Source organism: Herpailurus yagouaroundi, unplaced genomic scaffold, assembly GCF_014898765.1.
Source record: "Herpailurus yagouaroundi ecotype Mexico unplaced genomic scaffold, PumYag 182, whole genome shotgun sequence".
NCBI lineage: Eukaryota > Metazoa > Chordata > Mammalia > Carnivora > Felidae > Herpailurus > Herpailurus yagouaroundi.
Genome location: NW_024412413.1, coordinates 9,339,583 through 9,367,033, shown reverse-complemented (window position 1 = coordinate 9,367,033; position 27,451 = coordinate 9,339,583). Strand labels below are relative to the sequence as shown.

Sequence of the window (27,451 nt, the reverse complement as noted above, 5' to 3'; positions counted from 1 at the left end):
TTATGTTCACACCAAAACCTGCCCGTGAACGTTTATGCCAGCTCTCTTCATAATTGCCGAAAACTGGAAATAGCCCAGATGCCCTTCAGTGGATGAGTGGACAGGCTTCTGCATCCATCTGACGGGAGGCTCTCTGCGATGAAGGGACAGACTTGTCGCCCACAGTGACTTGGGGTGGGGGGGGATGGGGGTTGGTCTCCAAGGCAGGCATCATGCGGAGTGAGGGGAACCGGTCTTAAAAGGTTATGCCTTACAAGACCTGGAGTGTGGTGGTGGTGGGCATCGGGGGCTGGAGAAGTGAGGGGAGTTTGTGTTTAGTGGGGACAGGGTTTCAGATTTACAAAAGGAGGGAAAGAGCTATGGGGACGGATGGCAGGGCTGGCCGCCCAACGCCGAATGTATTTAGTACCACCGGACTGTACATTCAAAAACGATTAAGATGGTGAATTTTGCTATGTGTGTTTCATCACAATAAAAAAAAAAAGCCACGTACTGCCTAATTTCACTTAGGAGATTCTTGAAAAGACAGCGAACGTAGTGACTGAGCACAAGTCTACTTGTTGGGCGTTACGGGAGGGGTGGCTACGAAGGGGCAACTCACGGGTACGTTTTGGGATGATGGGGCTCTTCCCAGATCCCGTGGCGGCAATCACCCAAAACACGTGTGAAAACTCCTAGACCGGCATTCCAAAAAAAAAGTCCATTTTACTATATGTTAATTTAAAAATAAAAATAAACTCCTGCACCCTGCAGAAGCTGCTCCAGGGTGCAACACAGAACGAACCCGCTAGAATCAATGCAGCATCAAAGCAATTTTAAAAAACCATAAAGGCACTCACTGTCAGTATGTAAATAAACAGAAGATAAAATTTGCCACAAAAGCTAACCACAGGCCATTTGCATATCTGATTGCAAGAGCCTGCTGAAGTGGTTTTCACATCCTTTTTTGAAGACTTACTACGACCTTACAAGAAATTGTGCGCAGGATACCTGCCTGTTGAATATTTCAGTACAGCGTTCCGTTCGATCCAAGTGTTACCCTCTTTGCAGTTGACCTTCGACGCTCCCCATCATTTCCAGGCCGGGTGGTCCTGGGAAGGCTCTTGGGAACCAGGCACAGCTCTCAGATAGGGGCCTGGTATGGGGAGGCTTTCAGTGAGGAAAAATGGCTCATACCTGGGCCTTGTGTCAGAGCCGTTTCTGGGACTTCGGAGTGCACTCCCAGGAGATTTCGGAAATTCAGAATCTGTGTTTGGGCTGGGCCTGGACGGCTCTGCATAAGTGCTCACGCGTGTATGTGAGGTTTAAAGCTGGACTGCCTGTTTTGAGATCCAAGGGGTAGAAAGGCAGTCAGATGCAGGCAGGCAGGAGTAGGGGAGCCAGGTGGAGGAGGAGTGCATGAGAAGGGCTGTCAGCCGAGCCAGAGCAGTGGCAGCGGGAGGGGGTCTTCCTGAAGGAAGACTTCCTGGAGGTGGTGACTCCTGAGCCAGAGTTCTGAAGGACATGGAGAATTGCTAGACAAGGATAAGGAGTATATTCTTGCAGAGGAAAAAGAGTGAGGTGCTGCAGGCACTTGTACTGGGAGAGAGGGATGTGGCACGGAGCAGATGCGAGAGGGTGCCAGAGCAGAGCAGGGACCGAGGGGAGAGATGCCAAGGGCATGGCATATGACTGAAACTGGCTTGTAAAGGCAGTTTCTCGAGCGCCGTCGGGCCTCCCGAATCGGCCACCTGGGAGGAGCTGCCTGCGACGCAGGCATCCTGGGCCCCACCAGGATCAGACGTTCTGGAGGTTGGGCCTGGAAATCTCCAGTTTTAACTGGTGCCCAAGGGGTTGGAGTCAGAGCCACGGCAGGGAGCGGTGGGGAGCCACCAAAGAGCTTTCTCCCAAGAGACTGCTTCTTTTGTGTGTCTCACTCATGTTTCGTAACACAGCTCGTGCTTAGAAACCACTGCTGAGCCTAGAATTTGGGAACTCTAGTTTTTTCCAGGTTTCCTGGGGAACGGCATTGTGGACTACCCATAAAAACATGCAAACCCTTCTGCAGGTGTTTGTTCATCCAAGCACTGTTTTCCGGAAGGAAGCAGAACCGTCTGTGGGGCTCTGGAGCTGCTATGTGTCTGTTGGGGAAGAGAAAGAAGGTGAGGTGGGGTCCGTCGTCATGAAGGAGGTGACACTTTCTGGTTTCCTGGTGTCCTCAGGAGCAGCAGCCGAGCTGGACAGACGACCTGCCGCTCTGCCACCTCTCTGGGGTTGGTTCAGCCTCCAACCGCAGCTACTCTGCTGATGGCAAGGGCACCGAGAGCCACCCACCGGAGGACAGCTGGCTCAAGTTCAGGTGAGCCTTGCCGGCAGTGCCCTCCTGAGCCTCGGAGGCAAGTTTGCACCCGTCCCGAGTGGGGCTTGCCACTGAGCTGTGACCCACGGGGGGGGGCATCTCCTGCTGTCCCTTGCACTTCTGGACCTCAGGCCGACCGAGGGCCTGCTGCAGTGGTGTCAGGGAGTGTCCTGGAAGGCCATGCCGGGGTGGAATGATGGTCAGAGTGGGGGAACCCCGGTGGGCATCCGAAGCCACCGCTGCTGTATCTCTGGTCTCCCCCAGTCCTTTCCCTCCTCCCCTCCACTTGGGAACCGGCGTCCCTCTTCTGCGAGCCCCCCGTCTCAAGCTGCTCCCCCTTCTCTGTCAGGAGTGAGAACAACTGCTTCCTGTACGGGGTCTTCAACGGCTATGATGGCAACCGGGTGACCAGCTTCGTGGCCCAGCGGCTGTCTGCAGAGCTCCTGCTGGGCCAGCTCAGCACGGAGCACACCGAGGCGGACGTGCGGCGTGTGCTGCTGCAGGTAGCGGGGGTCAGGCTGGCCGACCGCGACCCCGGCCGGTCGGCTCCCCCGGGAGCTCAGCCTTGCGACCGCAAAGTGCGGGGTCAGCCGGGGTTGGTCTGAAGACGCTGCCAACACCTTCTTTCCCGCAGAGCAGCGGTGGGAGCCCCTCCCGGCGGCCGGGTGTGAGGAGAGCGGTGGCCACGGGGCTTAGCATTTCTTTTTTTTTTTTAATTTTTTTTTTTTTTCCAACGTTTATTTATTTTTGGGACAGAGAGAGACAGAGCATGAACGGGCGAGGGGCAGAGAGAGAGGGAGACACAGAATCGGAAACAGGCTCCAGGCTCTGAGCCATCAGCCCAGAGCCCGACGCGGGGCTCGAACTCACAGACTGCGAGATCGTGACCTGGCTGAAGTCGGACGCTTAACCGACTGTGCCACCCAGGCGCCCCTGGGGCTTAGCATTTCAAGTGGCAGGTGCCCCTGGCAGCGAGGAAGTCCACGTAGGAGCCGTCTACTGCCCGGGAACTTAAGGAGCGAGGATTCTCAAAGTCCACCGTGGCATCCAGTAATGCCAGAGGCCTGTGGCCGAAATGAAAGTTCACCGGATGCCCTGTTGGGCAGTGAAATGAGATCCTTGCTCTGAGGATCCGAGTCCGTGGTGTTGGGAGGCCTGAATGGGAGCGGGGTGTACTCAGAAAAGCAAGACAGGGAGGCTCCTACCCGCAGAGGTGTTCGGGGTGGGTGTAGCAGGCTGTAAACCAGTGCGAGTATCACACAAGTCATAGTGAAGTGGGTAGTGGGGACGGAGGGAGGGAGCCGCCCAGTGAATTCAACCTGCCGGCAGCTAAGAGGCTCGTCCCTTCCCGGGACCAAAGAACGGCAGTTTCCAGCGTTTGGTTTGGGGACGTCATCTGCGATTCAAAGCGGTGCATTTTGTGAGAGGTGCCCCCAGAGCAGGACAGCCCTGCGCCCAGTGCACCCAGGCCATTGTGGCGGTAGCTACCCCGTGATCCAAAGAGACAGGGGACCTTTGGGGACCATTAGGCCGAGGAATAAAGAGTGAAGAAGTGGTAACTAAGAAAGGCTGGCGCGGTGGAGCTGAGGACTGATTGCGGGGGGCTGAGGGGTGGGTGGAGCCGGTCGAGAGCCCCAAGTGTATGGTGACTGGGATTCGGGCGAGGGAAAACACCTCGAGGTAGCATTCGTGTTGAAGTGCGAAAGGCTTTGATTGCCCCGTTACCCTCTACACGGAGCACCCCAGACGGGATGTGAAAATCATCCCCCTGCCGTCGGCCTGACCGGACCGCGAGCCTGTCAGCAGCTGCCCAGGAGTCAGCAGAGACACGGACAAGAGGCCGGCCACGGGCAGCAGTGCTCTACACAGCCAACTGTGCTGCCGCGAGCCCAGCGAGCTGAGCTGGCCCCGCCCTGCCACGGATGGTGGCGGCGCTGCCGTGCACGGAGCAGCCGGACTCCCCTCTCGCACGCCAGCTCTTAGCGGCGGCTAGCTTGGCCTGCTAGAGGCCCAGGCGGGGCTGGGGGCGCCTCCGTCACCACTTCCTCACGGCCCGTGGGCAGGGGGCCGAGGACCTCGGAAGCCATGTCCTCCTGCCCTCCGGAAAGACCCGCCTCTGCAGAGTCAGCTCCTTCCTGGGGGTGCCCTGTCCGCTTTCGGGAATGGGCCTCTGTGGCTGCGCGGAGCCACGTGGGGAGCCATCCCTTGCCCGCGATCTGATTAGAAGCGTGAGGATGGCAGCTCCGGTCGGCGAGGGCCCCTGTTTCTAGCAAAGCCCGTTAAGGAGCCAGACTACGAAGTTCTGGGGGTGAAGCGGGTGGCTGTGGAGTGCAGCCTTCCGGTCTGGAAGCCCGTGGGCAGCCAGAGGGAGCCGCGGTTAGGCCATAGTCCTGGGACGCGTGGTCCGTGGTGGCCAGCGCTTCCACCTGGAGGAAGGAGCTGGAGGGCCTGATGAGTTGGCCTCCGTGCCAGCTACAGAGCTTGCTGTTGGGCTCCTCCCCACCGAAGCGTGGGGGCTCCGCGTGTGGCTGCGGAGAGGGTAGTGGCAAGCAAGGTATGCGTCCGCAGTGCGAAGGCCGCGGCGGGCTTGCCGCAGCATGGCGGGGGCTGAAGCGTTGACAGTTAGTGTTTAACCTCAAGTGGAGTTTCCCAGCCTTCAGAGGACCAATTGAGGCCCAGAAATTTAACACTTGTGAGTGGCCCTTGAATCTTATGTGGGGCGATAGCCCAACCTCTGTGCCGCAGGTGGGTCACATCCAATGGAGGTCGAACGCTTTCCGTAGCCTGCCTGATACGCCTTGTAATTTAAAGGGTGCCCCTCACTGATGTTTAGAGGGGGTCCCAGAAGGCGTCGACGAGAGCGGTAAAATTTCTCTTTTACGTGTCCCAGTGGGTAATCAGAGAAGTATACGGGTAATTGTCCCCTGGAGGAGGGACAGGCTCCAGGAGACTGCTGGGTTCCTGGGCAGGGGCCTTGTAGCCGCCCCTCTCAGAAGTCAGGGTACGGGACCCAGATCCTGCTGCCGGGGCTGGGCCATGCCAAGAGGTGACGGCGTCTGCGGCACCTGAGCAGAGGCCTCTAACTTGGGTCCTGGCTGTCCCGAGAGGAAGTCATCAGGGTCCCTGATCTCCAGAGCTGCCAATATGGAGAGGCACGTGGGCCATCTTGTATGGGAGGGAGCCACATTGCAGGCCGCCCCTCAGTGGGGACCTAAAAGGGGCCCAGAAGTCCCTGTATCCCCTAGGGCCCCTCCGTTGGGTTCCTGGCTGTAGGAGGAGTGGGGCCTGTTCACCTTTACCGGCAGACGAGATTTGGGCTTCAGAAAAATTCTTTCTCGTGTCTAGCTACGGCATTGGTACCACCTAATGTCTGCGGTACTGTATCTGACGTTACTATAAGTTGTAACAGCATGGCCTTTTTTTGGGGTGGGGGTGGCTTACCCTTTAAGTAAAACTCTTGAGATTCTGGCCCCCGGGGTGCCTCCTCTGGGTTGGACACGGTCAGGGAGTGTGGAAACGTACCACTTAGCAAAATGACGGACCCGCTGACCCATCCCGGTTTCTGGCTGAGAGGAGGTGTCTCATCCAGGGTTGTCCGCTTATGGTGAGCCTGAACTCTGATGTCAACGGAGGGATGGGCCCAGTGCCAAAATCTGAGTCAGGACACGGGACCTTCTTTCTCCTTATCTCCAAGGGCTCTGCAAGCTTGCGGGGATCTCTTCCTCAGAGCCCACCCCCTTTTTTATTTCGTCTGTCTCCTGCCCTTGTGGCCTGACACATTTGGCCCCCTTGCTGTGGAGACAAGTCCAGGGGTCCTCTAGGGTGTCCCTGACAAAATGGGTCCTCAACACCCTGGGTTTTTTTATTTTGTTTTTGTGTTTTTAACGAAGTATGAATTGTAGAGTCTTGGGCCACCCAGCCAACTGGCGCATCTCAGCCGCCGCAAACAGCAGGTGGGAGCTGTTCCAAAGTCCCAGAAGAGCCAATCAGCACCCTTCTCCTCCCCACTTTGGGCACATTTTTCTAGAAAACCTTGCACTGCTAGCGTGGTATAGTCCCCTGTCTCCATTTCTGGTTCACACTGGTCGTTGTTGGACATCTCAGTTCGACGGATGGTAGCAGGGAACGCCTGGGATGGGGGCTGCTGCGTCCTGCCCTAGGGTGCCCCAGTATATCTCCCGGGAGTTAGGTCCACCTCAACCAGCGCAGCGCTCACCAGTGCCTTTGGGAGAGGCCCCCGGCCCCGGGAATGTAGCAAGAGCAGTTGGGTGCAATATGCCATTGTGCCCAGTAAGGCCCAAGCCACGTGAGCGGGGTTCTTACGAGAGTCTAGTCGATTTTCAACCTCCTTTGGGGACTTGGGAGGAGCTGGTACCGTGTGCTCGGGGGCCCTGCTTTTAGCGAGGGTGCGTTTTGCTCTACCACGCCAGGGGTGGGACTGCCAGTATCCCGTGGGGTTAGGGGACGATCTGCGACAGCGGCAGGGAAGGCAGCAACACCAGAGGCGCTGGCCCGGGGTGCCGGGATGCCCCTGGTGGAGTTGCCTCTGTCACCGGTTGGGGCCGGCTGCCCAAGCTTAACACCCAGCCCCAAACACCAGCACAGTGGCCCCAGCCGCCAGCCTCCCTTTCCAGCACTAACCTAGGGGAACTCTCTTTGGCTTCCAGGGCCATACGGCCTGCGCCCCTGCTGGGAAGGAGGCAGAGTCCTTCCGTCCTAGTTAGCTGACTGTGGCTCAGCTTTCGCGTGCGATCGTAACCAGTCACCTCCAGACCAGACACCCAGTGGGGTCTCCTTTAGAGACTAATGGGAAACACAGCCACCTCAGATTGGGGCCTGCCGGTCGGCCTCTGCAGGGGAGTCCGATCTTTTACAGCGTAACAACTTAGGGTGGGGATTTGTGGCAACACCCAGAGGCAGTGCCAAGCAACGCCACGGACTGCCAGCAAGCAGTGCTTCCTTCCCAGAGAGCCCTGTCCGTCCGGGAGAGGAAGTTTGTGAGCCATTCACAGCCCCGAGGCATCGTACAGGGTACAGACTGCAGGGCACCTGGGAGGCTCAGTTGGGTGAGTGGCCGGCTCTTGATTTCAGCTCAGGCCACGATCCCAGGGTTGTGGGATGGAGCCCAGCATTGGGCTCTGTGCTGAGCATGGAGCCTGCTTAAGATTCATTCTCTCTCTCTCTCAAATTAAATTAAAAAAAAAAAAAAAAAAAAGGAGATCCTCTCCTTGTCACCAATGGTATTGAGAAGCCAGAGCTGGGATATTGAATTAAGATTACGTAGATTATAACCTGATGACACGGGGTCAGCAGGTAGCTCCCTCAGCATCCAAGCACATGTCCCCTCTGGGGATGTGAGACCCGTGAGGGCTGTTTTGATTGAAGGCACAGTCTCAGTACCGCCCCAGAAAGGAGGTAGTGTCACAGATTTATTATTACTTACAGATTCCGAAGCAAGGGGGCGCCCCTGGCCTGGGGAGGAGGACAGTCCTCCCTCCTGAGTCCAGAGCCAGCAGGAGATAAAGAGCAGGGTAGCGAGCACCTATTACTTCCAGGTTGGTGGCGGTGGAGCTCATTACTTTTTGTAGCCTTAATTCTAAGTGGTTATTTTAAAAGATGCTGCCAGGAGCAGCGACGCGGGAACTTACGGCGGGAATCCTAAGCTCAGACCCTTATCTTGGTGTCCAGACTCTGGTTACGAGCAGGGTTATCACACTGGCAGACGCCGAGGCAGCAACTCAGAAGGACAAAGTTGTTTTATGAGAACAGGGGCTCCCCACCTTCCCAGAGCGCAGGACCGGGCAGCCAGCCAGCTGCGGTCCTTCCCCTTGACCTGCAGGGTGGGCTGTGGAGGAGATGCTCCTGGGGGAGGGGCGTTAGGGATGCCGCCTCAGACCCACGGGTGCAGTGGGCGGGGGCTGAGCTCGGGCAGAAACAGGGTAACCGAGGGTGATCCCGTTCCTCCAGGTGAGGCTCGGGTGCTCAGTCTCCGGTGGCTGCCGGCACCGCTGGGCCCTGCTCCTCGCGGGTGCTCATTGGCTGGTTCTGGTTTCTGTGGGCCGTTCTGGAGCTCTTGTTCCTGGCACCTCTTGTTGGAAGCTCGTCCAGAGACACTTACTTTAAGATGAGAAGGATGGATTCCTGTTCCTCGAAAACTGTTCTCGGCCGTTTTCCAGCATCAGCACCTGGGCCAGAGGCCTCCGTGGCCTCAGGGCCCCGCGCCAGTGACTCTAGCTGCACCCTCCCCACCTCAAAGGCAGCCATGTGACCGGCGTCGAGGGACTGGCAGGACGTAGTAGCGATACTAGGTGGCACTGATCTAGACTTACTCTGAGCCAGGGTTTGGGGGCACAGGGTGCATTGTCTCCGTCACCTTCAGAGTAGCGCTTGCCTCCCACGTGGATGAGGAGGTGGAGACTGCCCAGCGGGCAGGTGGCGGACGTGGGCTTCACCCCCGGTGACCGGATTCCCAGCCTTGCTGGTAACTCCTGCGCCGCCTCCTGCCTCTCTGGTCTCCACGGTGCCACCTTAGCAGCGACCAGCCCCATGGAGCTGATGTCTCTGCCGGAGGTTGCTCTCTAGGAGACGTAGCCTTGCAGAGCTCCCTGTGAAGCCCGCATCACGTGACCACCTGCAGTTAATACAGAGTTTGTCACTATTAATAGGACGCATTTCAGTATCTGGTGACGGTGGTATTTTGAACTGGCCTGTGCCCTGACACCCCTCCCTGTCCTCTGCCTCCAGGCCTTTGATGTGGTGGAGAGGAGCTTCCTGGAGTCCATTGATGACGCATTGGCTGAGAAGGCCAGCCTCCAGTCCCAGCTGCCAGAGGTAATCCCCCGGCCTGCTCCCCGGCGGTGGGGGGAGGGGGGGGGAGCACGCCAAGGCCTGGCTTTGCTAGGAGCAAGGACTTCCCTTCCATGTCACTGTCAGGCCACTGACACGACTAGGCCAGAGCAGCAGGATTCAGGGGACTGGGTGACAGACTCGTTCCTGCCTGAGGGACTGGGGGACGATGTGTTCGCAGGGGCCCTTGCAAGAGGCCTCCCCGGCCCATGCCGGCAGCTTCACTCCGGCCCAGCATGGGGCGGGCAGTGAAGAATATGAGGAAAGGCCCTTCCGGTTCATCCCCCGACCTCACCCTGTGCGTAGCCCCGTCACCCACCCGCTCACATCAGCCACCGGCACTTTCAGAACTGACGGCACAAGTCGGGTCATGTCTGGCTTTCCTGCAAGAAGCCTGCCTGGGGCTACAGTGCGGCTTCATCCTGGCCCGGACCTCAGATCCTTGCCTTCGAAGGGAGGGGGTGGCTGGTGAGATGGTCTCCGAGGACCCGGCCTGCTCTGACCCCCTGATGACGGCCTGTAGGGTGTCCCTCAGCACCAGCTGCTTCCTCAGTACCAGAAGATCCTCGAAAGACTCAAGGCACTGGAGAGGGAGATTTCGGGAGGAGCCATGGCTGTTGTGGCGGTCCTTCTCAACAACAGGCTCTATGTCGCCAACGTCGGTGAGCCGCCTACCCGTCCCCGGGCGGGGAGTGCTGGGCAAGAGGTAGCCTCAAGGTCTGTGTGTTCTTTGGACTGTCCGCTTCCCAGACACGTCAGCCCTCCAGCCCGCGTCTCCTGAGACTGTTGGGTGTGTCTCCCTGTTTCTCCGCAGGAGCGTCCCAGTCCCAGCCCGGGGAGCTGGAGGTACCAGCTAGGAGGCAGGCGTCCCGGCTTTAGTCCCCGCCCTGCCCCAACTGACTCTGGGCGAGTTGCGCCCCCTCTCTGGGTCGCCTCAGTGGCTTCCCCTTCAGGAAGAGGTTGCCTGGCTCTAGAACACCCACTCGGCATCCCACAAAGGGCGGCGAGACGGGCTGGGTGAGGGGCCACAGGGACATTTGGATTTCATTGTGGACAGAATTAAAAAATGTAAAAAGATAAGCACGTAGTGAACCCCCGTGTGCCCATACCTTGGCCACAGCGATCACCTCCTTGGGGCCAGTCTCATTTCCTCTGCCGCCCTTTGTCCCCACAAACCCCAGACATCGTGTCGTTTTCTCTTTGTAGATATTTCAGTATGTCTCCCTAGAGAAAAGGTCTCTTACTAAAATCCTAATCATCCTAGGATGACACTGGAAAAGTTTAACCTAATTCCTTAATATCATCAGCACGCCCTGACTGGTGACTCACCCCAGTGGTCTAAGCCTATTTTCTTTGCTCGTTTCAAGGATTTCCTTGTGTGAGATGCCTGACTTTTCTCTCTCTGCTCAACGTGTCCTGCCCCTCGCTGCACCCAGACTTTGCTCAGCCGCTCAAATTGTGCTGCAGGTACGAACCGTGCCCTTTTATGCAAATCCACGGTGGACGGGCTGCAGGTGACCCAGCTGAACGTGGACCACACCACGGAGAACGAGGACGAGCTCTTCCGCCTCTCTCAGCTGGGTGAGCGAGGGTAGGGCCGACCCCTCCACGGCTCCCCCTGCGTCCTCTTCCGGTGTCCACGTAGAGAGAGGCGTGAAGGGCTTGCTTGGGCCGTGACCTTGGGGGTGGATCCCAGCTCTGCCCCTTACTAGCTGGTGATACGCACAATTTCCCAAGTTTTCTGTGCCTCAGTTTCCCCATCTGTGTAATGAGAATCATAGTAACACCTGTCTTGGGGCGTTGTGAGGGTCGAGAGTCCGTATGTGTAAAGTGTTCGCGAGAGTAGTGAGCGTGCGGTAGGTACTGTGATCGGCGGAGACTAAAAGGCCAAAGAAGTCCCAGGATTGCAGCTACCTCGGCCTAGCTGCCCCCTCCCCCCGACTTCCCAGGGAGCTCTGCAGCCCAGGCCGCTGAGTGAGGGGGCGTTCTGATGGGGCTGGGCTCTGGGGACCCCGGGGCGCTTCGGGGTAGCCGCTCTCCAGGCCGTCCTGGTGTGACTTCATTCTCTGTTCGCTGGGTCTTCATTGCCTTGTTTTTGTGGCTGTGTCTGGATCCCCTTGCTTGAGTTTCTCATGACGGACAAGATCTGGGATCCTTTGTCCTCCCTCTGGCAGGTTTGGATGCAGGAAAGATCAAGCAAGTGGGGGTCATCTGTGGGCAGGAGAGCACCAGGCGCATCGGGGATTACAAGGTCAAGTACGGCTACGCTGACATCGACCTACTGAGGTAGGTGGCCCATCCAGCTGCCCCCTGTTTGTTTGTAAGGCCAGAGGGCCTGGGCAAAAGCAGACTTTAGGCTCTAGGGACAAAAGGTAGTTTGAGGTAATTCAGAGCCCAAGAAGACCTTTCTTCCTCCCAGAGATGTTGGCGTGTGGCCCTAAACCCAGCGAACCGGGAGTTGGGGTTCTAGCGTAGGGTAGCAAGCACCTATTACTTTCAAGGTGGTTGGGGTGGAGGTCACTGCTTTTGGAAGCCTTAATTCTAAGTGGTTATTTTAAAAGGTGCTGCCAGGAGCGGCAAAGCGGGAACTTACGGCGGGAATCCTAAGCTCAGGCCCTTATCTTGGTGTCCGGACTCTGGTTACGAGCAGGGTTATCACACTGGGTCATGGTGGGGAGCTGGGTCAAAGCCAAGCGTGGCGACCAGTGCCACAGGGCCTGACATAAGAGGACGGCGTTGGCACGAGCTGCCTGGTGTGGATAGGGACGGACCAAAGACCTGCTGGTCAGTGCTGTCCGTGGCTGGGGCCGGGGCAGAGGTGTGAGACAAATTGCACACAGCCCTCGGAGGACACTGCCCTTGTGGGTGCCACCCAGTGCTCGTAGCAGCAGATGGGCCGCGATGATGATCGTGGGCCTTCATTGTACCAAGCCTGTGCCCAGCTCTTTACGTGCGTTCTTACTCAGTCCCTACTCAGGTCTTGTGAGCTTGTTGTCCCAAAGCTGTGTTCTTGTGAGGAAATGGTAGTCTGCCTGGTCACAGGGCTAGCAGGGGGCCGAGGCAGGACTCGAACCCAGGCCTCCTGAATCCAGAGCAACATCCTTAACATTGACTGGGAAAATAGGCTTGTGTGTGCGTGTGTGTGTTGCCATCGCGGTATTTGATGGGGGAGCCATGGGGGAATCATACCAAACACCCTGGCGTCAGAGCCAGGCTCGTCGTGGCCCAGAAAGCAGGAATTAAAACTCCTTACTCTCACCAAATTTAGGCAATTGAGTTTGGAAACCTTTGTCTCTGATTTGTGGGGTTCTGTTTGCTTAGGAGTTCTGTTTGCTTAATTGGAAGGTACACATGTAGTTTAGAACAATTCAAATAGCGCCAAAGGTATACAACGAAAAGTAAGTTTTCCTCCTGCCGCAAGGCTGGACTCCTTCCCCAGAAGCTGCTGGTTTCTTGTGTATCGTGTCCACGTGCACATGTGCGTGTGTGTGTGTGTGTGTGCGTGTGCATGGACGGGGCAAGCATCCTTTTTAATGTTTATTTTTGAGAGAGAGCGAGCATGAGCAGGGCAGGAGCAGAGAGAGAGGGAGACACAGAATCCGAAGCAGGCTCCAGGCTCCGAGCGGTCAGCACGGAGCCCGACGTGGGGCTCGAACTCACGGACCGCGAGATCGTGACCTGAGCCGAAGTCGGACACTCTACTGACTGAGCCATCTGGGCGCCCCAAAAGCATCCTTTTTAAAGCACCCACAAGTGCTGGCATCTGCTTTCCAGAGCACCGCACCTCACTTATTCCCTGACGGGTGCCGCTCCTCTGTCCCTGAGGGCGGGGTGTGGGCTGCGGAGTCCCAGAGTGTGGCTGCGTCAGCGCTCACCTCACCGGCCCCTACTCATGGGCTCCCAGGACGTTTCCAGACTTTGCTCCTCTGAGTGCTGTTGCCGGGAACCCTTCTGCTTGGCTCCGTGCGCACACGCACGTGTTAGAGTTCTGTGACATTCGCTGACTCTGCCAGCGCCTCCATTAAGGGTCCCGGTGCGGGGGGGAGGGGGGGGGGACGCGTACGTGGCATCTGAGTCGGCTTGGATACTTGTTCTGGAAGAGCCCAGGAGGAGTGGGCTTCTGAAAGCGATCCACCCCCTCTCGCCGTCGTCACTGCCACTGCACAGGCTCTGTGGACAGGAGATGTCGACCAGGGTCGGGAGTGGGTGCCCGACCTTCGCTGTCCTGACCCAGCTACCCCACTCGCTTTCCTGGCCCTCAGAAGACAGGTCTGTTTTCCTATTTTCTCTTTCCTGTTTCTTTTCCTCTTGTCAGATGTGCGTTTTAGTTTACATTCTGGGTAGATTCTGGCCCTTCGCAGAAAAATGTCCTCTGGGGGCCCTTCTGAGCACGGCTCTCCCCCAACTCTCTTCCTACAGTGCTGCCAAGTCCAAGCCTATCATTGCAGAACCCGAGATCCACGGTGCACAGCCCCTGGAGGGGGTGACCGGCTTCCTGGTGCTGATGTCGGAGGGGCTGTACAAGGCCCTGGAGGCAGCCCACGGGCCTGGGCAGGCCAACCAGGTGAGCCGGGCCCGGGCCGAGCCCTGCCGGCCGGCCCGCAGAGTGGCAAGCTCCCCCGGGGGCCCAGCCAGCCCTTCTGCTTGGCTCCAAAGTGCTTCGGGACCCAGAGCTCTAGCTCTCGAATGCCAGCCCTGGACAGCTTCTCTGCATTCAAAGCCGGGGGGAGAAAAGGTTCAGAGCTCCAAGAACACCCATCCCACCCAAAGCTGTACTTGTTCTGGGCTTGAAGCAGGGTCAGTCCCCACGGCGCTGAGCACAGCCGGAGGGGAAGAGGGAGAGAAGGAAGTGAATGTCCATGGGCAAATTGTTCTGAAGTCTGTCTAGGAAGGGCCCTGGACGGAGGACGAGAGCCCAGAGGGGTGTGGCCTGTGCCTCAGCCTCCCTTGGCCCCCTCCCCTCCCTCCCCTTCCCTCCCCTCTGAGCTGAGCCCCCGGATTATAGTTTGCTTCTCATCTCCGAGATGGGGTGATAACACCTAGCTTTTGGGGATTGTGTTGAGGGCCAGGTGTGATAGGTTCCCCAGCCAGTGGGAGCTGCTTATTTTCGCTGCACTTGGAACACACGTGTCAGATAGTTGTCACTAAAGCATGGCTTTGAGACAGTCACTTCAGGATGGTTTTGCAGGGAGGCTGCCTTTCCCTGACCTTGGATAGTAAATTCAGGCTGTGTTTCTCCTTCCATTTGCAATTCCTGTAGGAAGGTAACCTTTTCTACTTTGTCCTTTCTAATTAAAAATCACGCGGAAAACTTATGCCTGTCTCCTGATAACCCGTGTTCAAGATTTTTCACCTGTTTTATCTTATCGTCCCTGCCAGTAGCCTTGTAGCACAGGAGGCAGGGGCTCACTGACACATTGAGGTAAGGAACTTGGGGCTCACAGAGTTCAGGGTCTTGCCTGAAGTGACAGCGACAGAGCCGAGCCCACCCCGGATGGGGCTCAGTCACTTCCTGTGACCTGCCCCAGCCCCCCTACTTTACTTCTAAGAGACTCTGGCCAGCCATCCCGTAGAGGAGTTTGTGTCTGTGATCTTACTGTCAGTGTGATTTTTTAGTTTTGGTTTTTGCCATAGAATTATCTAGTGGCTTTTGCTGGGTTCTAGAAAAAACTGGATAGTGGATTTCTCTGAGGACAGGGCCCACCTTCACTCTGTACTCCCACTTTCTAGTATAAACGGCATATCGTAGCCTACAGTAAGTTCCAGGAAAGGAAGCTTAGTAATAACGACAATTCATTCGGCACTTTTTAGTGGTCTCCAGAATGTCCTCCCATCCATTGTGTTTTTTAATTCCCTTAATAACGTAGCGAGGTGGACATTAGCCCCCATTGTTTTGGTGTGGAGGCCAATACTCAGAGAAATCACAAGGTCACACCTTTACTAATGAGAAAGTTCCAGAAGAATTATCCTGAATACCTTGAAAAGCTCGGCTTACAGGCTTGACTGGTGGTGACTTCCTTCACCTGTTTGGCTGATGCCCCGTAAGCATCCTGATTAGGCTCTGGAGTTGCGGCCCACAGTCCAGGGGCCCCACCCCATTCCTCACCAGGTCCATCCCCCTCCTCCAGGAGATCGCCGCCATGATCGACACTGAGTTCGCCAAGCAGACTTCCTTGGATGCGGTGGCCCAGGCCGTGGTGGACCGGGTGAAGCGCATCCACGGTGACACCTTTGCCAGTGGTGGGGAGCGTGCCAAGTTCTGCCCCAGGCACGAGGACATGACCTTGCTGGTGAGGAACTTCGGCTACCCACTAGGCGAGATGAGCCAGCCCGCAGCGTCCCCGGCCCCAGGTATGCGCACAGCATGGACAGGAGGCCGTGGGAGGAAGCCGGCCGGGGCTGTGGGGGGCTTTGCTGCCGGCAGTGGACACGGAGCCAGGGGCCTGGCCTGGCTACAATCCGGGCTCTCTGACTTTAAGCCTCTCCGAGCTGAGTTCAGCTTTTTTTTTTTTCCCTTTTGCCTGTGAATGTGGATTATAGCACCTGCCCGCCTACCTCCTAAAGACCTGAGTGTGTGGACAAGCACTTTGCCAAGCCTCGAAGCCACATAACAGGGGTGACGGCTGCCACTGGTGTGTGCCTGGCACTCTACCCATGTAGTTCCTTTAGTCCCTAAATCCCTAGAGACAGATGGCATCCCTTCTACTGAAGAACTGAGGTTCTAGAAGGAAGAGACAGAGGCGAGGTCAGGCCTGTGGTCAGAGGGTACCCCGAAACCTGGCTCTGACCCTGGACCGTGTCGGGGGTGGGGCGAGACGCTTCCTTTTCTGCCTTTGTAATTCTGCAGTCGGCTTGCTCGGGAAGAGAGGCGATGGTTCTTTTTTGTGTCTCTCCCAGTGCTGCTCAGTGTCACGACCATCGGTTCCTAGGGGCTGCGCTTCCTTTTCTTTTTTCAAACGAGCCAGCCTTAGCGCGCAGGCAGCACAGATGCATTTGTTCTCCCACGGACACTGGGGTTACTGGAGTTTTCTCTAGCTTGTTGTTATTGCAACCATATTTTCATTGGGCCGACCTCAGCCTACCCCTTGGCTGAAAGCGTCGTGGGAAGCCAGGCAGTAACCCTTTCCTTGAGCCTGCTCGGCACTCACTCTTCCCGCTTTGAGCAGCGGCCGTGCGTTGTTGCCGAGAGGATCTCCCTGCCCGCCTAGAAGAGTCTGCCGTGAGACAGACGTCCCTTCGCTGTCCCAAGGGGCAGAGGACCATGCCTCCCTCCTCGGCACCTCAGACGCTGTCCCTGTTAGGCCCTGCAGTAGCCCTGTTCCCACCACGCCAGGGACCACCCCCCCCCCCCCCGGCGGCGGCAGGCAGCCCCCGGCTCTCTCTCTCTCTCTCTCTCTCTCTCCCTGAGCTACAGGAGGCCGCGTGTATCCCGTGTCTGTGCCGTACTCCAGCGCCCAGAGCACCAGCAAGACCAGCGTGACCCTCTCCCTCGTCATGCCCTCCCAGGGCCAGCTGGTCAATGGGGCCCACAGCGCCTCCACCCTGGATGAGGCCACCCCCACCCTCACCAAGTAAGCCCTCCCCTCACCCCGGGCGCCCTCGGGCCCACCTCCCGGGAGGACCCTCGGACCTGGACACGAATGGCCGTGGGGCCGAGTCCCGGCCGAGCCACGTTGGGTGGGGTGTGCTAGTGCCCCGTACCTCTCAAATTCCCCGGCCCCTTCCCCGGGCTTCCCCCAGATGTAGAGGCCGGAGGACACAGCCCTGCGAGTTCCCACAGCTCACTGAAGCCGGGCCTGGGAGGGGTGGAGGTTCAGGGGCAGAGCAGATGAGGGGGGCTGGGAGGAGACGGGCCGCTGATGCGGACGGCCCGCTGGTCGTGTTTTCCTGTGGGTCCCACAGATTAGTTTTCACTTATGGGAAGGTTCTGTTCTTTTCTCTTTTCTCATCTTTGCCCGTCTTGGAGCACGCGATGCAGGTCTGCCTCCCCGGTGGCGTCATGCTTGGGGGACATTGTCTGGCCTGTCCCGGCTTGCTGCTTGCCAGAGCCGGTGCTCTGACTGGTGTCTCATTTTAGCTTTAAAGGGAGTCGTCTAGTTGAAAGCAGGGGGAGTGGTGGAGGCAGCGGGAGGCCTGGAGCCCAGGAGTGAGTGGGCTGGCCCCTCCTCACTGCAGACCTGCCTCACAGGTCTGGTGTCTCTCCCCCACCTCTACTTCCGTGGAATGTCCACCCCCCCCCCAACCCCCACCCCGCCAGGGGACCCAGGGCTCCAGTTTCCACATTCCAGCCCTGCACAGAATAACAGGGATGCCACAGCCAGCCCACTCGGAGGATGTGGCCAATCGGAAAGGCCCTTTGGGAGGGAGTGGCCACTGCCTCCCAGGGGGCCTTCCCATCTCCCCGCCCCCACGTGCGCCCAGGGGTCCTGCTGGGCTGCTGAGCGGCAGGCATCTCGAGTGCATTGGAGCGCCCCCCCCCCACCCCTGCAGGGTGAGTGGTGCCCACAGAGGCAGAGTGTGATAGCAGTGGTCACAGGGCAGGCGGGAGAGCCAGCCGTCCTTCTGCACCTCTGACTCCTCAGGGCCCTGCATCTGAGCACTAGTCAGGGCCCACTGTGGGCGAGCTGGTGCTGGGGGCTGGGCAGTGCTGGGAGTGTGCAGGAGGGCGGGTGGGCAGGTGATACCCGGCTGTTAGGCGTTCTGTGACGGGGGGTGGGGGGGGTGCCCAGGGAGCTCTGACGACAGGGGCCCGTCCCTACCCAGCCAGTGTGAGGGAGAGAAGGAGTGAGTGAGTTTTTTGGGAGAAGAATCCTTCCTGGCTGTGATCAGTGAGATCTGGAGAAGCTGGAATGGACCCCCTCTAGCTCAGTGCAGCTCTGAGGGTGGGAATGTCCCGTGTCCTATACGGGAGCCACTAGGGTGCATGGCCATCAAGCCCTTGAACCGGGTGATCCATTCTATTAAATTCTAGTTAACTTGACTTTTTTTTTTTTAATGTTTATTTTTGAGAGAGAGAGAGAGAGAGAGAGACAGACACACGGAGACACAGAGACACAGTGTGAGTGGGGGAGGGGCAGAGAGAGAAGGAGACACAGAATCTGAAGCAGGTTCCAGGCTCCGAGATGTCAGCACAGAGCCTGACTTGGGGCTTGAATTCACGAACCGTGAGATCAGGCCTGGGCCGAAGTCAGACCCGCAACCGACTGAGCCACCCAGGTGCACCAAATTCTAGTTAACTTAAGTAGCCGCCTATAGCTAGAACTTGGAAAAGACATTTGATTTTTTTTTTTTTTTTTTTTGTCAGTAGCTCCTAAGAATCTCTGGCTGGTCTGGCTCTTGTGGCCTGAGGGGCCGGCTGAGGCAGGGGCCTCTCTGTCGTAGGGTAGAAGCCAGGGTCCTTGACTGAGTCTCCCCTGTCCCCACAGCCAGAGCCCGACCCTGACCCTGCAGTCCACCAACACGCACACCCAGAGCAGCAGCTCCAGCTCAGACGGGGGCCTCTTCCGCTCCCGGCCTGCCCACTCGCTCCCGCCCGGGGAGGATGGCCGGGTCGAGCCCTATGTGGACTTTGCCGAGTTTTACCGTCTCTGGAGCGTGGACCATGGCGAGCAGAGTGTGATGACGGCGCCATAGCCCTGACCGCGGAATGTGGCCCACGCAGGACCTTGCATGGGGACAAGGGGGCCCAGCTCTGGGGCGGGATGGTCCTTTTCCTACCACTTGCCTGTGCCCGTGGGGGCCGGTGTGCCCGGTCCTGAGCCTACACCATACTCTCAGCCCACACAGTGCTTGGTGCTGCAGACAACATTCTCTGAGAGAGCACCAGTGCAGACTTGTCACCGCACAGAGAGCCGGAGGCCACTTCCTTGGGCAGACACAGGACCACTGTGGTCTCACAACACTGGCTCAGTGCAGGAACCGCGCTGGCCCGCAAGCCCGCCACTTGGGACGGAGCGTGGGGAGTTCTCCTGCGACCCTGCATGCCACGAGCCCGGCAGCCACGGCTTTCTCAAGGCCACCACCTTCCCCGGAAGAGCCCGTGGCCACTGCGACTGCCCCCTCACCAGTGGGCGGTGTCCCCCCCCCACCCCCCTTTCTTCTTCAGCCTCCGCGTGGAACCCTGGTTGGCATCTGCACCTTCAAAGCCTGCCCCCGTCCCTGGGCCTGCCTGGGTGGTTTTCAGTGGCAAATGTTCGGGGAGACCAGGGGAAGCGCCGGGAGCCTGGGGTGGCCTGCACAGGGGCAGGTCCAGCGGAAAGGAACGAGAGGGAACTGATCCAACAGGAGCCCCCCAGAGGGGGCAGGATGCGCGCAGACCGAGCGGGGACGGTGGCCGCTCTTGTCAGGCCCCTCCAGGAATGGGGAGGCCCTGGGTCGGGGTGAGCTGGCTCTGCTGTCTCCCTTCCCGGGCCGAGGAAGGCCCCGGACCGGGGAGCTGCTAAAATTAGCCGGCTTTACCGCCAACGACAAGTTCTATCGGCTGTAAGGAAAAAACAGGTCACGAGTCAGGCCTGGGGGCTCGTTTGAAAGAACAGTGGGGAACACTTCCAGAAGGGAAGAGGTTTTGGATACCAGCTGTCACGGGTGACCGAGGGCTTCAGAGACACGCACCGCTTTGACACACACTTGGGGACAGGAGCAGACCGGCCCAGGCCCTGAGACCGTATCACATGTGCTCTCTGCTGTCGGTGGGCAGAGGCCGCCGCTAGGGCTGTGGGCCAGGAGTGCCGCCCCCCACTTGGGGAAGAGGAGGCAGGAGGCCCACAGCCCGCCCGACTCCCACAGTGGGTGATGGAGCCGCACTCAGACCTTTTCTCCGGGGTCTGAGGCCTCCCCGGGCCCCTCTGCCCCGCCCCGGCTCCCAGGACCCTGGCCCACGACACCCCAGACCCAGCTCACCAGGGGCCACCGCCACGTGCGGCCTCCAGGGTGCCCAGACTCTGGATGATCGGAGGCCAGTGCTGAGGCCCTGCTCGCTCTGCGGTGCTCCCCGCAGCCGAGCGGGGCCCAGGGTGCTGCGCTGGGGGGCAGGGGGCAGTTTCCGAGGGGGCCGTGCCCGAGGAGGACCGGCGCCTCTTGGCGGGGACCCTGACCACGGAGCTGTGTCTGTTGCGCAGGTGACACAAGGGCTTGCGAACAAAGAGCGTTCTTTTCTTGTCAGGCTCCTAGGAATGTCTCTGTGATGCTGTTTGGTTCTAGAAATAGAATCACTTTTTTACTGCAATAAAGGAAGGATAACTGGTGGTCTTGCACAACGTGCGTTCACAGTGCTTCGGGGGCGCCGGGCTGGCGCCGTCCATAGAGCATCTGACTCTTGATTTCGGCTCAGGTCCTGATCCCAGGGCCGTGGGATCAAGCCCTGCGTCAGGCCTCATGGTGAGCGTGGAGCCCGCTTGAGATTCTCTCTCCCCTGCTTCCTCCCTCTCTTTCTCTAAAAATAAAAATTAAAAAAAAAAAAGTGCAGTTACTGAGGCCTCCCATCGCCGCGGCCTTGGGAGGTGGAGCCTCCCCGTCCCCGTCGGCAGCCGGAGGCCCCAGCTCGCTTGCTGGGCGGTGGCAGAGCGCGGATGCGAGGCCCAGCCTTCTGGTGGGACCCGGCCTGCCAGCCTCACCGCCCAAGGGGAGAGCGCTAGGTTGTCCGGCATCCCTGTCCCCGCACATCTGGAGAGGGTGACAGTTCTCTAGGCCCTGTGGGCAGTGGTGTGGCCGACAGAGCTGCAGGTCACTAGGACACTGCCCTCCCCCTGTCAGCAGTTTGTGGACATCCAGGGAGTTGCTCTGCTTTGTTTTGGTTTTGTTTGGGTGGAGGACTTTCCATAAATACTGGCCTCTTCCTGCTTTGTAGGAATTAAGAACTTCCCCTCTAACAAGAGCGTCTGCTTAGAAACAAAAGCAAAAGGTCAGGGTTTGGATGGCGGCGTCTAAGGCTCCCGGTGCCCCCGCCCCTCTGCCGGGAAGGGGCTCTGGGCCGAGAGCCTGCAGAACCGTCTTCCAGGCTCTCTCCCCCTCAGCTTCTCCAGCTGTCCCTCGGGAGGCCCATAGCACTGCTGGCCCCCGAGTCCTTCTGGAGGCCGGTGTCAGCCCAGCACCCTGAGAGGGAGGTGGTGTGCGTACCTTCTTTCAGAGCGACTGAGGCACAGGCAGGTGGGCATAATCCCCGCCGCAAGTGGCCCTAGCCAAGCCCTAGGCCCCTGGGTCTCTCGTAGCACCTGCTCCGTCCCAGGAGTGGGGGCAAGGCACTGCCCTCTGCCGGCTTTGTGTTCCCTGTTCCCCACCCTCGGTGTCCTTCAGTCCACTTGAGCCTGCCTCCTGGGGCCGAAAGGGGCACCGGGTCAGCCTCCTGGTTCCCTTTGGTGGATTAAGCCATGAAGCAGAGAGGGGTAGTTGAGGAATCTTAGGATTTCAGAAACGGCAAGGGTCAGTTCCAGGAGGAGAACCAGGGCAGCCAGGCAAAGCTGCGAGGCCACAGGCCCACGCTGACGCACAAGGCAGGCAGACGGCCAAGGCCGGCGCTGGGCCAAGCCAGCAGGGCCCCCCCTCCCTCCAGCCTTGACCTTTAACCATCCCCCCCCACCTCGCTGGGGAGAGCACTGTTTCCCTGGGGCCTGGATCAAATAGAACCAGAGAAAGCCCAGCCACCGCCTGTGTCCACCTGTCCCTTGAAGACATCTGGTCCCCTCACAGGACAGAACTGAGGCTTGTTTGAGGCTCTGGCCTGGATCAGACCAGAAGAGCTAGGCCTTCGAGAGCTGCCGTCCATCCCGGGACCCGAGGCAGGTGAGCAGGCAGTGGGGACACCTGGCAACACCAGGAGCTCCATGGACTGTCTTGGGCCATCCTCACTAGGATTTGTTCTCCTGTTTCCAGCCTTCATCTGGTCCCTCGAGTTCTCACCAACTGGCCCTGCAGCCGGACCGCAGAGCCAACTCCACGATGCACCTGTTGGCGGGGGATCCCACCGCTGCTGACGCTGACAGTGAGACCCGTCGGGGGCCACTCAGGCTGCCGGAACGTCCTAGGGAAAAGCACCTGATCGGGCTCTTTACACGGCTGGCTCCTTCCTGTCATTCAGACCTCAGCTCAGATGCTGCCTCCTGGCAGAGGCCTGCCCTGGTCCCACGCCAGCCACATCCTGCCACATCTCCCTGTTTAATCCGCTTCACAGAGACTCTTGACGTTCTGGCTTGTTTACCTGTGTTGTCTCTCTCAGCCACGATGTCCACGCTGTGAGAGGGGGAACTTTGTCTACCTTATTCCGTTGGGTCCGAGCCCCAAGGTCAGTGCCAGCCACATAGGAGCCCCTCACATGTATGTTAAATGAGTTTGGGATGACCTGCGTGACCTTGGACAAGCTCCTTGCTCATGCTGAGCCTCTGTTTCCTCGTCTGTAATATGAGGATCCAACCGACTTCTTCATAAGATCGCCTGACATGCTGAGTCGCCAAAGCTATGAGAAGTGAGAATGGCCCTTCCCTGCAAATGTGGAAATGGACTGCGCTGTGTTACAAGAGCGTTAGCCGAGATTGCTGCCCCTTTCCCCCCACTCCCCGCCCCCCACGATAAAGTCGCCTAATGAGGGCTCTACCTGGGGCTTCCCAGGTAGCAGGGGGGCCTCCAGCCTCCCCTAGGAACCCAGACGTTGGGGACTGGGTGTGTGACTCTTGCCTCTTCTCAGCCAAAGCCCAGAGGGAGGCCATCAGCTGGGCTCCTGAACACTTCTTCCAACAAGGGCATCTTTCATGGTTTTGCCTTCTGGGCCCCCTATTTTGAAACCAAACAAGAACACAGATCACTGCCAAACCAGACAGGCTCGGCATGAGCACGCGCTTTGCTCCCACGCAGAGGTGATGTCAGCCCAGAGCAAAGACGGGCACTTGACATTTCCGTGAGCCTGGGCGGCCTCCTCCAGGACAGACACAGTGTCTGGCAGCCGGCTTTGAAGAATAGTGACACGAGGTCACAGACTCCATTCCTGCCTTTGAGACCCTCAGGTCAGAGGACAGCAGGCCGTGTGGGTCAGTTGTGCAGTCTGGCACCTTGCCTTTGTTCCTCCCAGGTCACATAGTGGGCCAGGGCACGGACAGGGTGGGCCTCAGAGCCCCAGACTGTTTCCACACCTTCCGTGATCAAGCTCCCATGCTTGTCACCTCAGCAAAGTCATCCTGTGGTCCAGACAGGGCTGAGCTCAAGAACCTTCCGTATAGCTCCCGCCTTCTGCTTCCCGGCACCTGCCGGGAGTGTGTGGAGCATAGGTTTCGTTCCTCCCTCTCTCTCCCCCAGCCCTGAGATCCCCCCTCGGCCCCCTCCACCCTAGACTCTCCCTCAGTCACCTCACGGGCAGTGTCTAAGAAGTGTCAGATGAACGTGGAAGGATAGATGAATTGCCTAGGGAAGAGCTTCTGGGATTTTACAGGAAACACCGTTACCTTATAGAAAACTGCTCCCACCCCAGTACCCCCAGAGCTTGGGGGTTTCTAACAAATTAGATGTCTCAATTTATTTTGAATATCTAGGTGAATTCTGCAGTCAAATTCATAATATCAAAAAATTTTTTTTACTACAAAAGCAACTTTTTTTTTTTTTTTTTTTTTTTTCCAAAAATAGCACTTAAAATTATTTATTGGGGCACCTGGGTGGCTCCGTCGGTTGAGCGTCCGACTTCAGCTCAGGTCATGAGCTCACTGTTTGTAAGTTCGAGCTCTGCATCGGGCTCTGTGCTGACAGCTCGGAGCCCGGAGCCTGCTTCAGATTCTGTCTCCGTCTCTCTCTGCTCCTCCCCCGCTTGCGCTCTGTCTCTCTCAACGATAAATAAACATTTTTTTAAAAAATTGGAAAGGAATCTTCTTGATCTCCCATTTAAAAGAGTAATACTAATAAAAATAAATAAAAAAACAAGAAGAAGCAGCCGTTAGCATGTGACTCAGCAATTCCAGGAAATGAAAACAATACAACCACGCAGAAAGTATACACAAATGTCCGCTGCAGCGTTACTCAAGTAGCTACAGCAGAAACAACCCAGTCATCCGTCAGCAGATGATGGCACCCACGTGGTGGCATACCTATATGACAGGGTGGTAGTCAACCATAAAAAGGACTGAGGTTCTGACACCTGCTCCAACACGGATGAGCCCGGAGGACATTCTGCTCAGTGAGAGGTGGCGATCCTAAAAGGTCACCTACTGTATTATTCCTTTTAAATGAGGTGTCTAGAGTAGGCAAATCCAGAGACAGGAAGCAGGTTAGTGGTTGTCAGGGGCTGGGGGACAGGAGAATGGTGAGTGATTATTTAACGGGCGTGTTTTTCTAGGGGATGAGAAAGTCGAAATCTGGACAGAGGTGGGGGTGGCCCAACCCCCACAACCGTGACTGTGCTAAGTGCCACTTGGAACTGTATACTTTAAAATGGCTTGGGGCGCCTGGATGGCTCAGGCAGTTAAGCAACTGACTCTGGCTCAGGTCATGATCTCACGGTTCGTGGGTTCGAGCCCCACGTCGAGCTCTGTGCTGACAGCTCAGAGCCTGGAGCTTGCTTCGGATTCTGGGTCTCCCTCTCTCTCTGCCCCTTCCCCGCTCACACACTCTCTCTCTCTCTCCCAAAAATAAATAAACATTAAAAAGTAAAATAAAATAAAATGGTTAATTGTATACTATGTGAACTTCACCTCAATTAAAAATAAATAAGAGGACCAGCCAAGTCTTCTGAGCTCTAGGTGGCTCCTCTAGGCTGGGAAAGCACCTGGATTAATCTGGTAGGTTAAGCATCCAGCAGGAAGACAATGCAAGTCAGACATGCCATGTTGGATTCTCCAGGGGCTCACATTTTAAAAACTGAAACGAAACAAATGTTGTTTTAATGCTATAGTTTCTTGAACCCAGGACAGCCCAAACGTTATCATTTTGACGTGTACTCAACATAAATGTTACTAATAAGATCTCTCCTCCGTATTAAGTCTTTGAAATACAGGTGTATTTTGCGGCGCCTGGGTGGCTCAGTCGGTTAAGCATCCAACTCCTGATCTTGGCTCAGGTCATGATCTCGGTTCGTGAGTTTGAGCCCCACATTGGACTCCACACTGTCAGTGCGGAGTCTGCTTGGATTCTCTCTCTCCTCCCCTGCTCACATGCGTTTTTTCGCTCACAAAATAAATTTTAAAGAAGAAAGGAAAGAAAGAGAGAAAGAAAGAAGAAAGAAATATAGGTGTATTTCAGCACACAGGACATAATATAAAATGCAGTCAGCCGCGTTCCAGAGCGAAAGAAAGAAAAAGAAAGAAAGAAGAAAGAAATGCAGGTGTATTTCAGCACACAGAACATCTAAATGCAGTCAGCCACGTTCCAGAAAGAAAGAAAGAAAGAAAGAAAGAAAGAAAGAAAGAAAGAAAGAAAGAAAAAGAAAAGAAAAGAAAAGAAAGAAGAAAGAAATACAGGTGTATTTCAGCACACAGAACATCTAAGTGCAGTCAGCCACGTTCCAGAACTCCATAGCCACTCATGGCTCAAGCTCAGCCCCACTGGATGGTGCAGCTGTTGGGTGTGTCACTGGAGTCTCAGGACATAATCTTGCAAAGTATGAGCGGTTCAAATTTAGTGGGTGTTGAATCTATGAATTAAAAAATAAATCGGCTCTAATCCTATTTAGGATGCATCTGAACAATCGCCTTAGAAATAAGCCCCAAGTTAAACATACAGTTACAGCAATTCCGTACCTGGGTACACACCCAACACAAGCGAGAACGAGAACTAGAGCAGATACTCGTGCACAAAGCAGCGTTATTCACAATAGCGAAAAGGTGAAAACAGCCTCTGAGGCCCGTGGATGAATGAATGAATGAATGGAAAAGCAAAACGTGGTGTGTACGTACAATAGGGTACTATTCAGCCTTAAAAAGGAAGGAAATTCTGGGGCGCCTGACTGTCTCAGTCAGGGGAGCGTGCGACTCTTGATCTTGGAGTCAGAGTCGTGGGTTTGAGCCCCATGTTGGGGGTAGAGTTTCCTTGGGGGATAAAAAAAAAAAAAAAAAAAAAAGCAAGGAAATTCTGACTCCTGCTACAACGTGCACGAACCTTGAGGACATTATAGCAAGTGATATAAGCCCATCACCAAAGGACAAATACGGTAGGGTTCGCTCATATGCAGCACCTGGAGCGGGAGTAGCCAAGTTCATAGAGACAGTCGAATGAGGGCTCTCTCTCTGCCCCTCCCCCACCCATGCTCTGTCTCTCTCGGTCTCGAAAATAAATAAAAACATTAAAAAACAAAAAGAAACACTGTAATAAAAATGATGGAGGACCACTCCAGGATCCACGAGAAATACTTTCTTTAAAAGAGCGTTCATGCGTTGCCTGGGTTTGAAGTCAGGCTGTGATTTGCTTTCTAGGTTTGTGTCCCTTGAGCCACGGTCATCTCTGCACCCCCATGGCGCCAGCACCCGGGGCCAGTCTCAGAACAGTTTCCTGAGTGAGTGGTGCAGGCATAGAGGAAGGAGGAATTCGTGGGCAGGAGGAGGTGAGGAGCAGGAGAATCAGGGAAGGCTTCCAGGAGGAGGGGGTCGAGGGTATGGAGTTTGAAGAGTGGAAGATGGGGTGCGGACGGGCGTACCTCAGGGCTAAGCACCAAACCCTCGCCCAGAGGATGTTGAGGGGGATGAGACAAGGGGCCAGCTCTGCCCAGCGGTGATGTCACGCCTGGGACCCAGCCTGAGCCCAGCTGTCGGGGGTGGTCTGCCAAGGGGCCAGCCTTCCCCATCAAACACCCCACTGAGCGGTCGCCCCCGTCACCCTCCTCCTTCCCGGCACCCACCCACCCGGGACAGTATCAGTTCCTCCTCCAGCCCCACATCCCCTGGCCGGGCCACCATCACCTCTCCCGGTATCACCACACCTCTGACTGGCCTCAGGCTGCCCTCCCCCACAGCCACTCATTCACTTAGTAAATAGCATTGCGTGCCTGATTAGGATCCCACAGATGAGGAACAAAGCTTTGGCCCTGCCCAGTGGGGAGAAAGACAATAAACAAGGAAATGGTGAGTGTATTAAATGATGGCAAGCGGCAAGGGCCAGGAGGAAAACAAAAGAAATCGCCAGGAGGGGTCCTCATGACACCTCTGGGCCCTCAGGTAAGTCCAGGATCCAGGCCCTCTGGGGAAGGCTGCCTGGCTGGTCGGGCCTGCTGTGAGCTTCGTACCCTGGCCACCCCGCAGCCCCAGTGAAAGGAAAGCCATGTTCAGTGTGGCCTCAGGAAAAGGGAGCGCCAGGTCGGGCAGCTTG

General features: G+C 57.0%; 1 protein-coding gene across 2 annotated transcripts in view; it reads left to right on the top strand.

Moving 5' to 3' along the window:
• The window catches only part of TAB1 (TGF-beta activated kinase 1 (MAP3K7) binding protein 1), a 32,349-nt gene extending 11,913 nt beyond the window's left edge, over positions 1-20,436 (top strand). The window contains exons 2-11 of one of the 2 annotated variants that reach the window (XM_040490785.1): positions 2,202-2,338; positions 2,688-2,841; positions 9,083-9,169; positions 9,708-9,846; positions 10,652-10,765; positions 11,359-11,470; positions 13,604-13,748; positions 15,313-15,535; positions 16,593-16,755; positions 18,610-20,436. In XM_040490785.1, the coding sequence (XP_040346719.1) occupies positions 2,202-2,338; positions 2,688-2,841; positions 9,083-9,169; positions 9,708-9,846; positions 10,652-10,765; positions 11,359-11,470; positions 13,604-13,748; positions 15,313-15,535; positions 16,593-16,755; positions 18,610-18,817 (1,482 nt within the window). In that variant the 3' untranslated portion in view covers positions 18,818-20,436. The remainder of the gene's footprint in view (positions 1-2,201; positions 2,339-2,687; positions 2,842-9,082; positions 9,170-9,707; positions 9,847-10,651; positions 10,766-11,358; positions 11,471-13,603; positions 13,749-15,312; positions 15,536-16,592; positions 16,756-18,609) is intronic. The other variant, XM_040490786.1, reaches the window with a different exon arrangement.
• Positions 20,437-27,451: the final 7,015 nt, after the last annotated feature.